General features: G+C 28.3%; 3 protein-coding genes across 4 annotated transcripts in view; 2 read left to right on the top strand and 1 right to left on the bottom strand.

The window, feature by feature from the left end:
- Positions 1 to 3,542, top strand: part of Naa15-16 (N-alpha-acetyltransferase 15/16) — a 142,008-nt gene extending 138,466 nt beyond the window's left edge. Inside the window, exons 15-17 of the mRNA XM_014427910.3 lie at positions 326 to 423; positions 578 to 806; positions 3,009 to 3,542. Of these exons, the coding sequence (XP_014283396.1) occupies positions 326 to 423; positions 578 to 790 (311 nt within the window). The 3' untranslated portion in view covers positions 791 to 806; positions 3,009 to 3,542. The remainder of the gene's footprint in view (positions 1 to 325; positions 424 to 577; positions 807 to 3,008) is intronic.
- A 7,546-nt stretch (positions 3,543 to 11,088) lies between these two features.
- On the bottom strand, positions 11,089 to 16,543 carry Rab1 (RAS oncogene family member Rab1). Its single transcript, XM_014427922.3, has 6 exons — positions 16,407 to 16,543; positions 16,105 to 16,177; positions 15,990 to 16,037; positions 13,794 to 13,841; positions 13,061 to 13,288; positions 11,089 to 12,119 (listed from the first exon to the last, which is right to left on the bottom strand). Exons 1-6 carry the CDS (start codon positions 16,418 to 16,420, stop codon positions 11,922 to 11,924), a joined length of 609 nt encoding a protein of 202 aa, XP_014283408.1. The 5' UTR covers positions 16,421 to 16,543; the 3' UTR covers positions 11,089 to 11,921.
- A 307-nt stretch (positions 16,544 to 16,850) lies between these two features.
- Sec10 (Exocyst complex component Sec10) overlaps positions 16,851 to 18,129 on the top strand; it is a 30,693-nt gene continuing 29,414 nt past the window's right edge. For both annotated transcript variants that reach the window (XR_001343830.2, XM_014427913.2), the window contains exons 1-2: positions 16,851 to 16,960; positions 17,036 to 17,160. Coding sequence is in view for 1 of the 2 variants with exons in the window: in XM_014427913.2 (XP_014283399.1) it covers positions 16,928 to 16,960; positions 17,036 to 17,160 (158 nt within the window). In the remaining variant the exon portion in view is untranslated. The remainder of the gene's footprint in view (positions 16,961 to 17,035; positions 17,161 to 18,129) is intronic.

Below are 18,129 nucleotides of genomic sequence, written 5' to 3'. Positions count from 1 at the left end.
TTTTCTTCTGTGGAAACAAAAATTAAAATAAGGAGAAATCATGTATACAAATTGAAGGTGGGAATTATTTGTGTAAAATGAAATTTTCTATATACAGATAACTTCATGATGCCTTATTTGTTTTTTACTACACCATTATTAAGTCTAATTTGTATCTCCTGTAACATATAGGTTATCGAAATATTATAGAAAAAACTTAATTTCATTTTTATATCAATTGTCACATTTAATTTTTCTTCTTTTTTTCATGAACGGTTTTATTTTGATTTTTTAATTAGACCAATTAACATACTGCAATGATATATCTGAATTTATTTATTTACAGCTGCTAGGGTTATGTATATGCTTGATAATTCAAAGCAGAGAGAAGCCATAGATTTGGCTACCAATTTAGAAAGTTCATTGGAAGGAATTTCAATTCAGGTATGATATAGTATAATTAAAATTTTATTTTTGATCAGTAATGCTTATAAATAATAAAAGTTCTGAAGTGAAGTACTATATTACCTCAATTATGAAAAAAAAGAGCATTTGTGTCTAGTTTACAGTATTAATTTTAAATTATATTGTTTCCCAGAATTGTATCGACGTTATAAACTCTCTTAAAGATGGAAGTTTTGGAAAGTGTGATAATGAATTAAATGAATACAAATTGAAATGCCATGAAAAGTACCCTCTGGCTGTTGATTTCTTTCCTCCTGGTGCTGCAAAATCACCAAGTATCAAATTATTGCTAGATAGAAATGAAACAACCACAGATCACTGCATAGAAAATAGCAATAGTAACTGACATCTGTTTAAGTTTGGTAAGTTTAAGTTCAAAGTATGTGATCTGTTATAATTTTTATACACATATTCCATTTCATCCTCTAGTATTTCCGGCAGAGGATTTATTGAATTATAGTGTATGTTATTTTTGCTATATTTGTTTTATAAAAAAAAGTATGTTAATCACATAGGTCAATATAATCATATCTTTCAGTAGCTCTAATTAAGAAATGTTATCCAAAAGTCTGTTTCAGAGAATTGGAGAAAGGTGGTTGGATCTTTATGGTGTTCATATTATAATTTTCTCATTTTATGATTTTGTAATTGTTGGTATTGTCAAAATTGGTTTTAATATTTATAAACTCTATAATTATATATTTAGGAATATATATGAAAAAAATTATTTCTTTTATATCATTATTTCTAATTATGTTTACTATATATTAAATGAAGAAAATATTTTTTAAATGAAAAAATAAACAGAATGATACCAACAAATTTTAAAGAATTCAAACAACTTTATTGATCATATCTCTGTCAAAGCTGTTTTGCTGTCCCAGATCTTTCTCCATCATTAAATTAACAATAATTTGTGAAAGAAAAATCCTGGCTACTAGTACGAACCGCAGACTATACTGCCTAATAAAGCTGCCATATTTTGTCGGGACCTGGTTATAATCACTGACCATATAATGCTAAATAATAAATTTGGTATGAAGGTTTTACTTTAAATGAAATAAAGTGGCTACAGCCTTTGTAATCAGTGTTTCTGTACACCAAATTGAATTAGAAAAGACATGGAAATATCAATTGTTAGATTCCGAAAAAAAATAACTGTATCACCTACATAAATAAAATATTTTATCCTTGTTTATTGCTTGTAGTGGATTGTTTTTTGAGAAAACTTTTTGATTAGAAAAAGGACTAGAAGCTGTGCTAACAGGAGCATAGTATAGTAAAAAAAATTTACTTTTTAAATTTATAGATGTAAAGCTATTTATAATCAGGGAATGGGATTAACTGCTGATGATCAAAAAGGGTGGTTTTAAAGTGTATGAATAATATTTGGTGAAAGGTATTGTATTCTAGTGGAATGAAGGTCAGAAAAGGAATGAATGTTGTGTGAGAAGGCCTTTTTTTGTACTAAAAGTATTACTATTATACTAATACTTTTTGGCTCACATCTCCACTTCATGGTTTAGTAAGCTTTTATGAAGTCATTTGGTTTTCAGATAACCTTTTGGTTGATTTTAGTGTAAGCTTGAATGAAAGGTATAGTTAGTTAAAGACATGTCATATTATACCTTAACCTTAGGATACAGTTATAGAAGTGTTTTTTTCTACTGGCTTACAGATGTTTCTTCCTAAAGATGTAAATAAAATAAGTCTTGAAAGAAACAATATTGCAATCAACTGTAATCCTTCTCAGCTGCTAATCAACTGACATTTTATCCTAATGGTGTTGGTAATTGAACAATCGTAACAGGTTCAAATCTGATTTGTCATGTCAAGCAGTGTACAATTGCTAATGAAACATTTTTAAAATTGTACTTTTCATTGTTTTTGAACTTTTAGGCCCTTGAGGTCTACATATTCTGTAACTGTCATATATAGTCATAAATCTCCTACTTTCTCCTTAGTCAGTTTTACCAACTGCCCTTTTATTGCTTAGATCACTAATCTTTGTCCCCATCATATTGTTTAAATAGTGCCTCTGTTAGATGGAACTCAGGCTCCTGATGTATTTTTGTGTGTTTTAAACTATTATTGTGTGTTAGTTTACACACTATAGTCTATTCTATGGGCTGAGAAAAATCGAGTAAACAATGGCACGTGAGCTCTAGGATGAATGGCATTCTACCAATAAAGACAGGGCCATACCTGTGTCTGGCCAAACCAAATATGTTCTAAAATCAGTATTAAACAAGAAGTGCAGCCTGTACAACATTGGCAATGATAGTCAACTGTGTATACATCAAATATGGAAGTAAACGTTGGAAGCTATTATTCTCTAATTTACATTGGGCTAGACTAGACACAAACATGGCCCTACTTTAAGTGTGGCTCAATCTCTTCTAACTAGTCTATATGCTCCCAGAGGAGCATAGAATTACACCATTTCAACACCAATCAAATGAACTTTCTGTTTACTCGAATTATCACAACTCCTGGAACAGATTATAAATGATAAAATTGGTGTTTGGCCAAAAAATAATTATTTTACATATATTTGATTGCAGGTTTTGAAATCTAAACTCATAAGAAAAACCAAGATAAGCCTCATTGGCAGCTGTTTAAAGTGTTGATATGAACTAATTGTCATTATCATGTTAAAAATTTTAATATGTGTATTAAATTTAAAAGAAAAAAACCTGTATGATTGTAAAAATAATTGTGTATAAATTCTGTAAAAAATTTTTTTTTTTGTTTTTTATTTTTTTTTAAAATACTGTGCATGTTATTTTATATTGTTGACAGTTGAGTTGATTTTTTTCCCTTTTTAATGTCTGTTTATGCTGGAAGTTTATTGGTGTTTTTATACCAAAGACTGAAAATATTAATTATAGTAATAATAAATTAAATATATTATGAGAAGTGTTTTTTTCTTCTAAACAAAAAATTATGCTAGTTTTGTAATTTTTATTAAATATTTGTTCCTAATATATATTTTTTTCTCCAATTTTTTGCTGGTAGTAACATATATCTAAGATTGTATGTTATAATCATTTCTTGTAAAATAAATGTAGATTGTTGTTTTTCTACTTTTCAGTTCACTGTTTTAGTTATTTGCCTTTGGTGTTTTAGGATATTTATATAATTATTTTAACATCTCTTTCCAATCTTTGGTATATTGATGAAATTAAATTGCTACATACCATCGATCAACTAATGAAGAAATTGTTAGCATTTATTTTATTGAGGTACAAAGATTTAGGGAATATGAAAATTTGCCCCATAATTATCATTAGATATCATCTATTCTGGGGACTTCTGAAATAAAATGAAAAATAGTTTATTATTCTGGGACTAAGTCCCTTTAGAACAATTGTAAAGCTACACAATACATTGTTGAAAAACAGTGTGGTCGCACTTAACTACGATATCTATTATAATTATATTGAATAATTTTTAATACAGAAGAAAAGAAGTTACAATATATATATACTGATGTTCCATATTTATATTATAATATTGGTTCAGTTTGAAGCAGCCAAAGTTGATTAAACAGAAGGGTTTTAAATGAGGGAATGGTTGATACCTGGTGAATGCTGGAGGGAATGGAGTTCCAGTGAAAGGCAGGTCGGGTATAATTTAAATATTAAAGTCGGAAGTAAAGATTTGTCAAATGTAGCAGTTTATTGAGGTGGAGTGTAGATGTCAGATGAACGGGACCTGGTAGTATAGGATTGGACTAAGAATTTGAAATACAGGTTTTGTAGGATATAGGAAGGACACTGAGTTGTTATGACTTGGAATAGAAAGAAAGCTAGGAAATACTGGCATTTAAAGTAAGGATAAAACCACTTCAACTCTGCGTAATACTGGGTTATATGAGTTTCTCTGGTGATCCTGAAAACAATTTGTACTAAGTAAGTCACAAGAAGTTTAAGTTTAGCTTCCTCTTAGTATAATAACCTATTCAATTCTTAATGTTATTTTACTGTTATTACATTTGATAATTCTGATAGATGCATTGTATTTACTATCTTTAGTCTAAATGCAAAAAAATATTAAAAAGTTAACCTCTTAATTTCTTTATTTGGAATACCTAATAAAATAAATAATTCTGACAAATCATAATGGTAAATATATTAAACTGTAGTATATTTAACTATATTACAGGTTTTAATTTTGTAGATTTTATACTTATTGACAATGAGTAGTGACTTGATTCTTGTAATTCCAAAACAATGATGAATTCGTCAAACTTTCATGGTTCCGAGATAGTACTTCACACTTGTGTCCTAAAGTTCTATGTTCAGTGGTTTTTAAAACATCGAAATTAAGTTGAATACATCAACAGTAAAATAAAAAAATAAATTATGAAGGTGGTCCATCTTCCTTTTATATATTACACACTGTCAATCAACGATCTTCCAAACAATAATGTAATTTTTACATTACTACTACCATTCACTAGTGTGTAGTGAAGGTGTAATGAAGTTTCATTGTTAATAGATGGAAATTTCCCTAACTTTAACATTAACATGTCATAAAATTCTGTTCTACAGGATAAATAGGGTTATTTTCTTATTCATGTATGTTTTTTTAAAAATTATTTTGATGAATAAAAAGGAAGAAATTTACAGTATCAAGGATGAAGATGTCAGGGAAATTGATAAAATATATAGGATGGAGGAGGACAAAATTAAAATTTCCTAATTATTTTGTCTGAATTTCTCAACTTATCAGAGGTCTGGGGAGAATTCCTTGAAATTGAGTATTATGTGCTTCTCGGTTCAAAAGATGGTGACTACACCCAACAATATAATATTTAATAAAAATAAATTCATAATAATACTTGTGTACGTTGTTCAAACATATCATTAACTAATAATGTTTTTTTGGTTCTATAATGAATATAACGTTAATTAATATCTATTTATAAATTATATAATATTAAACAATATACTTTCTTAAATAAATAATATAACATTAATTATTTTTTTATTAATCATGTACTAAAAATACAATTTTCTACTTATTAATATCTTTTTATTAATAATATAACTAGATTTTAATTTATACACTTTAAGTTTTAGGATTAATTTCATCTTTCGTAAAAGTGATGATAGAGAAAATAAAATATTTCATGAAAATATAAATAATAATGATAATTTTTCTGTAAACTACAAAAAAAAAAATTAAAATATAACACCAAATAGTTTACTTATAAATTAATTTTTATTTGAATTTTTTTTCCCTTTCATTGGCCTAAGACTCCCATTGAAGTCCTACACTGCAAACGATTTTTATTTATTTATAATGTATTTTTTTCTTTTTCATGATGAGTATTCAATTAGCAATATATAAACAAAGTATATAAAAATTTCATTAACCTTATTATTTCATTAAATTATGGATGAGGACTATTCTATCAGTAATAACTACTAAATTTTTATTTCTAGAATTATATTTATTAATTTAAATATATCCTTGAAATAGAAAATAAATGTAAACGTCATTCCCCAGAGGTCTTAGTGGGGCGGGGAAGGATTGCCTTTTTTCTGTTATGATCTCCTCTTGTGAGATTGTGACATGTCATTCATCGACCAACCTACTCGCTATAATTGTCTGTTTGAAAAGTCAGATAAGTAAGGCTATCATGGAGGGCGGGAGTGGAGGGTTTCATGCCGTTTTTCAATTTCAGGCGCTTTTTAAATATTGCTCGATTAAACTATCTTAAAGTCTTCTCTTCCCGCTTTTATCTAATATTTCAAAAGTGATATAGGACCATCGCTCCCAGGGGTTTTAGCTGGGCAGGGAAGGATTGCCTTTTTTTTTGTTATAATCTCTTGTGAGATTGTATGAAGAGGCTCAGGCTGGCCCTAGTTTATCGCTACCAATATTTAAATAAATTGCTTATAATATTTATAATAAAGGGTTAGCAAACCCGGAGGTTCGATCCCGATACCACATATCGCTCTCTACATGCATCTGTACCCTCTAAACAAAAATCAATCAGATCAGTCTTGAGGAAACCCTCCCACCTACCTGTCAGTGTGGTGTACCCGTTGGTTCAGTGTTCATTAACTTTTCAGAGATCTAAGTCCTACAACCTTACACACCCCTCTAACTCATCACAATGCTACAACCTGCATTATATTTACCAGGTGCAGTTCCCTCAATGTAACATTGTGAAGCTTTTTTTTTTTATTGTGTAATATTACATTCTATCTTATATTTATAGACAACGGTAATAGGAATATATTTCACTGTTTGAAATAACCGAGGACGAATACCCCTCGGCCGTCTCTGCCCTTTTGCAAAGATTTAAAGTGAACTCCTATAGAACTTGCTATCCCCCCGCTGGACTGTAAGTTACCGTCCACCAAGGATTTAGGGTGATTACCCTTAAAACTTGTTTTCTTAGCCAGACTATCGGAGGCGGATATCCTACGGGGTGTAGGTGTAGATACCATCCTGCGATAATTTAAGGTGTATACCCTTAAAACTTGCCTATCGTACGTGGCTCGTAGATTGACCCTCAGACTCACCTTCTGCCCAGCTAACCTAAGGTTATTAAATGCATATTGTTCGAGGCCTTCTGATATTAATGTACCTCACCTTTTAAATTGTCGTTTGGACTAAACAACATGTCTTGTCTATGTGATTAGATAAGTAAATTTTGTGTGCGAATCTTTCTGAGATTGCTCTTGAAAAACCGTTTTGTTAACAAATTACTGGCACGACGTTTAAACCATACTTATTTATTTTTTCTGAACATTTGTCATTAGATTATGGTAATAATAATTTAAACTTGTAGATTCAATCTGCAGGGTCATATTAATGTAGAAAAAATTATATTTAAAAAAATATTTCGTTCAAAATCGATAAATTGATCAAAAAAAAAACTAATTAAAATTATTTATTTTAAAGGTCAGTAGTTTTTCAAAATTTCTCTTCTATTAAGTTATTTTATAGTGTTTTCCTTTAAACTAACATCTTCTGTCAAGTCATTTTAATGTGATAAGATGAATATAATGTTAATTACACTAATTGTTGGTTTTATTAATGCTCAAATTCATTTTAAAAGTTAAAAAAAAATTAATAAGATAGAGGTCACCCATACCATCACATCGAACTACACGCACCATCAATTGGCTTGATAGAGGCAGAGTATAGAATTCATAGATGAGGCATGGCTTGTGAGACAATCAGGTAAAGCGGGAATTAGACAAACTTACTGTCATTCTTTAAACGGAGGTTCAAGGGTGACAGTGGTAGTGATAATAAGTTTGTCGTACATGCGCGGATAGTACCACCAAGGGCTGTCCGTAGCTCAGGTGGTAGAGGTACTGGTCTTTGCCACCTGGGAAATTTAGTGGCCCCGGTTCGAATCCGGCCTGGGGCGTTGACCATTTTCATTGAGTGGCGGTCCCACAAAATGAAAAATTCGATCTCGTTTACCATGGTTAGAATAGGTTGGTCACCTGTACATACATTTCTGTAAAACAATACCTTGTTGGTAACGCGAAATAACATTATTTTCGAAGCTATGTTAAATTAAGCTGATAATGATGGACAAAAGTAATAACAAGTGTAACCAGAGATGGCATGATTTAAGTTCATTTTATATTTTGTATTTTACTTTGTGCAATAAATTAAACCAAAAATGAATAAATACATAAAAATTTCACCATAAATTTATTTAATAAAATAGCAATATCAGTAATTTAGTATCTAATATAAAAGTTGATATAGGAAAGTTTACTTTCTAAAACACGTTTTCCTCAATAAATTAATAAATGTCAAATGGCGTTTTTAAAAATGTTTATGTATTCATCTTCCGTGTGCAGGTCTCAAGAGAGGCCTTGAATTGATGATGTAACAAGAACATTGGTCTTTGAGATTCACTTATTCACGTGTATGAACATCTTTCATAGAAGGACATTAATACTCCTTACCTATGCTCATTGGGGGACCTGCGACACCTGTCTTTTACATCGTTACGGTTTTATACAAAGAATAATTTGCCAAATAGTATCAATACACATGGTTCCGCAACATCGTCCCTATGTTTATGAGATTTTAGATGTTATCAGCAAACACATCAAGAAGTTAATCATAATTCGATTAAGTTAATCGAACCAATAAACAATAGATTATTATTAATAGCAAAGCAGAAATGAGCAACTTGTCCACATTATTTGTCTAAGTAAAACTTTGAAACATCTTATACTTTTAATTATTCTTCATAATAATTTAACTTCAATATCTCAATTCTTGAACAGTAAAAACATAAAATAAATTTTGGATTATTATTTCTACCATTTTTATTAAAAAATTTGATTTGGTATAACCAAATAGCTGAATTGACTGTATAATGGGAAATAAATTTTGGTTCTTAACTAATTTTTTCCATATCACTAGGGAAATTTATTCATTGAGCTCGAATCAAACCACAATTGCAGTCAGCAGTCAAACAAATGGATATTTTTTTTTTTCAAATATTTAAACACAAAAACAGGGAGGAATATAGTATTAACACTTATCAAAGTTTTTTATATCTACAATTATGGTATGGAAAAAGGAAGGTTAGCAACTAACAATAGGAATAAAGGCTATTTATACTATAAATCATATCAGATAAATAAATTTACTTCAAAAATCAATGGATGGATTCAAACAATTATTATTTTGTTGAAATCAGCCAACAAAGCAAAACCCATTTTGCTGTTTATTTTAATCCAGTACATCTGAAGTTACTACATAACTTATGGGCTAGAGTAGTGTATGAAGGAACATTGGCTGCCATAATAAAATGAACGTACATGACATGTATTCTGTTTTGTAGACTGATCCCATACACAATAATCTTTATTTGAATAAAATTTAATGATAAATAACAAACTCATCCATCTTTAAAAAGCACAAATGGAAAGTAGTGGATTTTAGAATGATGACTCTTTTGAAAAAAAAAAGCACATGCATACTTTTAATGACATATTTCTATAACATAGGTAGAGTATGTATACTATATTCAAAATTAGTCCCTAGACGATGTAATTAATGGACCTGAAAATAAATTTAAAAATCAAGATTTGTAACTATTCAATATTTTACCAACAAAGCCAAATTCCTTATCGATACATTGCGGGTAATACATAAATCAATTTCCAAATGTTTATATAGAAGTGTTAAAAAAGATTATTGCATTTGTTTATTTACAAATTACACTAGTAAGGTGTTAAAATAAAATTAAATCAACTGACTATTAACATATAATGCATTAACAAAAATAATCCAAAATGAAGTTTTCATAAGGAAAATTAAATCAACTTTATATACACAAAATAATTAGTAAATCCTTATATTGAGAAAAGCATTTGAAAATATACAAGGATCAACATAGGCATGATAGGATTAGCCCAGAATAACTTACAATTTCCTAACAAAAAAAAAAGAAAAGAAGAAACTGATATGAGCTTTTAATTAAAATAATTCAACTAAATCACACATATGCAACGCGCGAACATGCACTCACACACCCAAACATTTCAAAGCATACATACATATATTAACATAAACACACACATGTACATATACTTAACATACATGTGTCTGTGCATGTTATATATAAGATTACAATAGATAAAAAATAAGTTTCACATTAAATGAATATTGGTATCCAAATTTATTGTTCTAATTGGAATGATCCAAGAAGACACAAAGAAATTTTATGAGTAATGCACATTCAACTAATATTAGAGATATTCTTCAATCACATGAATGAAAAATCTATGATATAACAGGTTATGTTATCAAATAAACCTGAAGGTTCATTAGCAATTAAACATTTTTTCAATGATTAATTAACATTTACTGTACTTTTTTATTAACAGTATTTCAACTTTAGACTGATCAAAATTCGGTTTTCAGTTTTAATTTAACACATAATGATGCTTGAAACAAAAAACTAGATCAAAATAAAATACATGTAAATTTTTATAACATTTTGGATGTTAGAAAAACAATAATTCTGTAACTATAACTGACTAATTAATATTAAATTATACATAGAGCTATATTAATAGAGGCATTGCATATAGCCTATAAATTACTGCTGTGAAAATAAAAACATTGATAGAGCCATTGAAAAAAAAATAATCAAGATACACAATTATAACTATGTATAAAAATATAAACTGACATGTGTACATTAACAAAATTATGTAAATTACACTTTCACTTCAACTTACCTAAAGGTTAAAATTGTCATAACATGACAATTACAGATTATATGGAAACAGAATTATATGCAATTTTTTCAACCAAATATTAAAAATAAATTTTTAAAATGATTTCAGTTGATTGCTTAGTTTAAATTAGACAATGTGTAAAAATAAAATAACATCATGGACGAAAACACATGTATATGATACATAACATTGGGAAATAGAGTAAGAAAAATTATAATAAATGTCTAACAAATATTGAATTATACATATAGCTGTAATGATATAAGCTTTAAGTGTATAATTATTGAAGTACTGCTTCAACACTAAAATCATTGGCAGAACCACTGCCAAAAAATCCAGTTAATGAATAAATAATCAGTGACATGAGTACATTAACAGAACTAAGTCTATTACACTGTTCTTGTAATTCTCCAGGGGTTAAAATTTGGAAAAAAACAATTACAAAGTTTATCAGGAAATGAGCTACAGTAAAATAAATAATTTTGCTTGTCAATTCTTATGATTATAATAACTGATTGCAGTTATTTCAGTGGTTTGGAGTTTCCATTTTAGTTTATTCATTGAATCATACTTGCCGAAAAACATACACATATATAAAACACATTTAAATATAGTTATAATATTTGAAAAAATCATGTAGGAAAAATTGTAATTTTGAATAAGTGTTAAACACATACTGAACTATACATACAGTTGTATAGATGCAAGCAATACAATGCTTAAGTATGTACCATTGTTTTAGAGTACTTCTTCAATACTAAAATCGTTGGCAGAAACACTGCCAAAAAAATAAAATAAACAAGATATACCATTTTTACTAGTATAAATATGTGTACAATAACAAAAATAGGTCTATTATAGTTCTTACTTTTTTTTTGGTTAATAAATTTGGAATAAGTAAAACAAGACAATAAAAACTTTATATAGGAATTGAGCTACAGTTTTATGTATTTTTTTCTGCCAAATATAGTTATTAAAATACCTGTATATAATTATTTAATTTTTTAAGTAGCTATTATATTTATATTGAAAAATTAAAAATTGATGAATATTATGTGTCCTGAAAAATTAATAAATTTACAAAGAAGTGTATAAATCTTATACACAGCACATACACATAGTCTATACAATGTGCATATGAAGTGAAAAAGATAGTGACCGAAATAAATTAAATTTTATATTAAAAAAAAAGAAATAAAATCAGACATATCATATATAACATACAATTATTTAACAACAACCATATTTGGTATTTTCTATCGGCCTGCCCTGATCTATTTTAACATTATTTGTGGTGTCTCCAGCTGAAGAAGGAGGCCCAACTCGATTCTTAATTTCAGCAGCCATAGTCATAAAGGCTTGTTCAACATTAATTGAGTTCTTAGCTGAAGTTTCAATAAACGGAATCTTCAAATGATCGGCATACTCCTAAAAACAATTTTCTAATAAAGTAAAAGAAAAATCATATTAAAATCAAAGTTGGATCTATATTAATAAAAACATCTACTACAACAACCAAGAAGAAGTCATTGTTTAAGTATACGGTACATATGTTGTTTTTTTTCTGAACAGTTAATATAGATGGGGATGCGGCATGCATCCATTCTCGAATGCCACGTTTTTAGCACAACCGAATGAAATTGCCTCAGGAGGATCTGCCAATTACTGATTAGATCTATGGCTGATAAAACAGAAAATAAAGTTTCAGCCATTCTGACTCAAACCTGGATGCAGGAATTAAAATTTAGTACTTTACCAACTGAGAGCTACACTACTTCTCTCAACAATAAATAATATAAACCTGGCATAAATAGTAGGAGCCGTGATAAAATTTCTTTATTCTACTCCAGAACAATATTTGTAAGATCAACATTCTGTTGATCATCCCACATATTATTACATAATATTCCACATACAAAGCATACTTAAATAAAGATCCAAAATTTTAAATTCTTATTGCTACATGTATTTTTTAAGGATTTCAAATATTCAACTATCAAATAATAATAATTTAAATATCAAATATCAAAACTGAAATAATCGATAAGGTGTAATGAATAATATACAATTCATCCATCTTATTTCCTTATATAATATCCCATGGAAATATGGAAAATGCTAAATAAATTATTGATTGAATTATAATACAATAAATCAATTTAAAACTAACAATAAAATCAAAATTTAATCTTAATTCAATTGATATGGATTGAAGGGACCAACCAACTATATACAGTCAATAATAAAAACATTAATACACTAATCTAAAGTCATATTCACATGAAATTAGTAATACAGTAAAATGTAATTACTGCATAAAACAATTAACTGCAAAGAAAGGAAAAGAGCAATATTTGAGGAACACATACCTTGGCAGTAGCATAGTCCACAACTTTTTTTGTGATCAAGTCACATTTGTTTCCAACAAGAAGTTTGTTAACATTATCACATGCATAACGATCTATTTCTTCTAACCACTGTTTTAAGTTGGAAAATGATTCTTGATCGGTACAATCATATACTACTATGATTCCATGGGCTCCTCTATAATAGCTTGAAGTTATAGTTCTAAATCTTTCTTGACCAGCTGTATCCCACTAAAAAACGTTGGTGTTATTACAAACCTAAATATAAAAATAACTAGGACTATTTTAAAAATTTCCTTTTCATTTAAATAGCTTCCTATGCTAGAAAGCCATTAACATTTGTTGGTAATTGGTAACAAACAAGCAGTATTGGCATTGTATAGTCATACAATGGGGTGAAATTCCTCTCGTAAAGTGGTGTGGAAAAGAGGTTATTATTCACCCAAAAGACTAAAAACAAAATTGCTTACAGGAGGTCATATATTGCTAGCCAATTACTAATTTAGAGTGGTGACAAGCAGAGCAGTTGTTAAATTCAGTATTAAACTACCCTTCTTGATTATTTAACTCCATAATTAAAAAATTTCAAAACCATCATCTCAATATTAGATTGATTACACGAATACTCAAATACTACTATAACCTTATTTAAAATTTAAATTTGGCAAACACTCTACTTATAATAAGTAGCCCAAACTTATTTATTTTTGCATCAAAATAGCTTAGTAATACTCACAATCTGAAGTTTAATGGTCTTTCCTTCCAAATCAATTGTTCTTATCTTCTGTAAAAAAACAAAACACAATAAAATAAATATATTACCAACACAAAAATATCTATGTTTTAAACTAAAAGAAAGTTTTAATTATTTATCCCTGATCCATATTAAAAGTTATTAAACCCGATAGGATAGAAAAATAATCAATTTTAAAATATTCAAGTTGAATAACAATAAAACATTAATTTATTTATACATTATATATATATACACACACATACATGTATATGTAACTGCAACTGAGTAGTATAGTACCCTGCTGTTTTTAACAAAATTCTAAGCAGTGACTCCTAACTGAAAATAATATAAGAAATCTTCCAAAAATAATAAAATATTATTTTTTACAGATAGTTCAATTCTGAAAGGGAAATGTCAAAGTTGATTATAGAAAAAAACCAAGTGTGATAGATAGGTTGTGAGCAGCCAATGATATACTAATGACATATGAAATAAAGCTGGTTCTCATTGTCAGTCTAGTCAGGCTGTCTACTCAAGAACTAATTCAAAGAATGAGTGTTATGCAGTTTAAGAAAGGAGAGTAGTAGATCATTAAAATTAATTACCAGACTAAGGGACTAGGATTATTCTTGCTGAACCATAAAGCTTAGGTAAAAAATAATTTCAAACATGCAGGATCACCAATTATTTCTGAGTAATGAATTATCAACAAGAGCAAGATGAGTCATAAAAAAAGATAGCACAATGAAGGTAGTGTGTGGTTCTGATCGAACCCTTGAAAAGAACAATAGGGCTCTATCCTAGTTATCAGCAAGGTATTAATACTTTGCTAAAAACCTGACAAATAAAATTACTATAACAAACAAACATTTAAACACTTGATATTTAATATTTAAGAACATGTTGACAAACAAAATAACAAAACTTTTGTGATATGATTTACTTTAAAATATCAGATCACGAAAAGATCACACACAAACCAAAATAAAATGAAAAGTAGGTTAATACTATAATTTACAAACTCAAAACTGTTATAAAAAATTTAAACAACTGATTTAATAACCTCAATGCTCACAACTAATGAATATAAATCTAAAAACATTTTAAAAAATAGAACTTTCAATAATATTAAAATAAATGTCAAGATCTGTGCTACATAGACAAGGGAATGGAAAATTAGATCCTAACTCAATACTAACTTTTAATTAAAATTTTCACACTAATGGAGGGCAGAATAGATGTTTCACCAACTTTAAATGTTTAGTAATACCAATCAACAAATTGGGCCTAACCAATGGGCTTTCTAAAATGTTGACAGTAGCCTAAATCAATATAGATTACACACTTGTAAATGAAAAGTTTAAAAGAAAAAACCTTTCCACGACCATCTTAATTAGGTTTGAAAATTAGCTCACAAATGCCTATTTTCTCATTTGTTTCATAATCTGTAAATTTACATTAATCTTTTAGGAAAAAAAATTGAACCATAAAAGAAAGGAGATAATCGGCAAACATAAACCAGCAAGTAATATCTCAATCCAGAGATGACAAAAGCATCTTCAATTTACCCCAAATGACAAAAAATTTACAAGTATTATGGAGTGAAGTGATACAAAAACATTACAACGATAATGGATACAAATTAATGACAGCAAATACAACAATTTTGGAATTATACAAGCCCATTGAAAAACAGTAACTGATTATTAACTTATAAAGATCCAATATGAAATACAAGAATGTTTATTTTAAAAAATAAATGTTCTTTATAGCAACCATTGTCGCAAAGTTGTTTGAGGTAATCCAGGATAAGAAACAAAATAAATGACTAATTGGTAACAAAACCAATTAGAATGACCTGATTACAACCAAAATTGTAAATAAAATAAAAACATCGACATTCAGCAATAATTATCCATAAGTGTTTTTCTTTAGTAAATGATAGGATCAGATATTAATTATGAATTCTTTCAATAAAAAAAACAAGGAATAAAGACTAATTTGTGTGGCGATTATATAAGCAATGTATGACAAGATATATATTATTGAATGAATACAGTAGAAAAATAGTAATACAAATACTGAGAAGAAATAATGAGTTTCACTGCGCAAAAAGTATTCAAGAGGTAGCAACAAAATTTAATCGTAAATTAGAATTAAATTCATAATTCAAAGAAAATGAGATATATGACTTACGAAATCAACTCCAATTGTGCTGATGTAGCTTTCTGAATAAGTGTCATCCTAAAACAAATACCATCAATTAGGTGGAATCTCTACTCATTTCTACTAAATATGAACAAAAACTAACCGCAAATCGCAACAACAAACAAGACTTTCCAACTCCTGAATCTCCAATCAGAAGTAACTTGAACAGATAATCACTGAAAATAAATGAGAAAAACATTAATGTTCTAATAAAAGTCAATTTTATAAACTCAACATAAAAACTAAAACTTTAACTAAAATATAGCATTATAGGACCTAAAATTATTAACTTAACTTAAATTACATCGAATATGTTTTCATATCACGAAACAAACGACTGACAACATATCAAAGATAAATCAACATACTTTAAACCTACAATATAATAATAACTCTCAAACTTACTACTCAGGATTCATAATAGATATTTGAGCTCCAATCAAAACTTCGACAAAATATTGAGGAAATCTACAAAACCAATATTACAATACAAAATATGGCCACCTACTGCCACTGACTTGGCAAGAACTAACTTCACAATACCATATCTACCAGTTGACTCATCATATTTATTATATCTCATCGTCGCTAATAAATAAACCTAATAAAATTATGGTGTAAATATCTGTGTGAGTTACAATTTTAATTGAATTTATTTTAAATTAATAATAAAGATTCTATTTCGTTTTTTTTTTTCTTGCGGAACTTACTCGAATATGTTTAGATCAAGAAAACTAAACATTAAATGATCGAATCACAAGTTCTTTTTTTTAGATTTTACATTTTCTTATAAAATTCGTTAAAATCTTATGAATATGTTTTTCATAATTCATTGGGTCATTATAACCTCCTACACTGTATAAACATTTATAACCTTGCTATATTATTATTTTTATTTTGTAGAATCGAACTTTAAGATTTTAAAAATGATGCAACAATACATGAAAGAACTAGAACAAGTAATTTTTATTACATATAATATTCTTTCTCAGCATTGCTATTGCCAGTGTATTTTATTTCGTAATTTTCCTCAGGACCCCTACAGTTATGAAGACTTCGTTGAACGTTTAGCTTGGAGAACTGTTGATAGCTTCAAGGAAGATGGAATACATGGATTTGACCCTAATTTAATGCACGAAACATTTCTCCAAGCTATTAAGTCAGTATTACACAAGTGATTTAACTAATTGAAAGTAAAAAAACATTCTAGCGATTTCATCATTTTATTACAATACTGATTATTATTTATTTTAATACAATCAATGTAGGAATTTCTCTTTTATTCTGTTTATTATTTCTCCTTTTGGTGTGAGTCTCGCATTTGATGCTGTGTTTGCCATCAACATAATATAGGTTCATTTATAGAATATTTAGTCAAGTGAATATTCAATTTTATTTTCTCTATATTTATATGCAAACAAGTTAGCACTCCTTTCTTGCATGGCCATGTTCTCTATAGCCTCTAAATTTGCTTTCTTATAATGTTGATTATTTATTTTAATCAAGATGATCTTTATAGGTTTAGCATTCCAGTTTGACATCTAAGTATTGTCACTTAGCAAGTGAAACTCTCAAGCTATCAGAGTTGATAGGACATTGGGGTTGCGATTACTGTAGATGAAACTAATTGTGTCAGATATTGGAAGATCTTTCTGTCAAATTCAAGACTGAGTGGTTTCAGGCCGGAGTATACCCTAACAAACTTATGATTTCATAGAGTCTTAGACAAGTTAGTTTTAAAGTAAAATATCTAGATCTACTTATCTCAACACCAGGTCACTCCATTCATTAGACTCTGTAAATTATGTCCACATTCTTATTTCATTGTCCATAATATCCCAATAATTATTCCTATAATTGGTGGAGGCATCAGGAGAAATGGGTATGGATAGCATTGAGTATAATTCTAAATATATAAGAACAGGGAAGTCTCTCCAATCACTAGAAAAGAGGTTTAGTAAGTTGCAGAAAAGGAATAATTTTACTAACCTTCAAATTATTATTTTTTTATTTGTATAAATGCTAATGATGTATGACTGGAGATAAATAAAATACTAGTTAAGCCAATAGGTGTTGCATTAGGTTTGGGAAACATTTAAGGAACTTTTATTTATCTAGAGAATATATA

Source organism: Halyomorpha halys, unplaced genomic scaffold (genome assembly GCF_000696795.3).
Source record: "Halyomorpha halys isolate HHAL.00 unplaced genomic scaffold, Hhal_1.1 Scaffold680.1, whole genome shotgun sequence".
Lineage (NCBI taxonomy): Eukaryota > Metazoa > Arthropoda > Insecta > Hemiptera > Pentatomidae > Halyomorpha > Halyomorpha halys.
The sequence above is the reverse complement of the archived record's forward strand: the minus strand, read 5'-3'. Positions and strand labels throughout refer to the sequence as shown.

Coding starts and splice junctions, on each gene's coding strand:
- Rab1 (XM_014427922.3), bottom strand. Junction 16,038..16,104: donor GTTTGTTGTTGCGATTTGCG/GTTAGTTTTTGT, acceptor TATTTGTTTTAG/GATGACACTTATTCAGAAAG. Junction 13,842..15,989: donor GCACAATTGGAGTTGATTTC/GTAAGTCATATA, acceptor GTTTTTTTACAG/AAGATAAGAACAATTGATTT.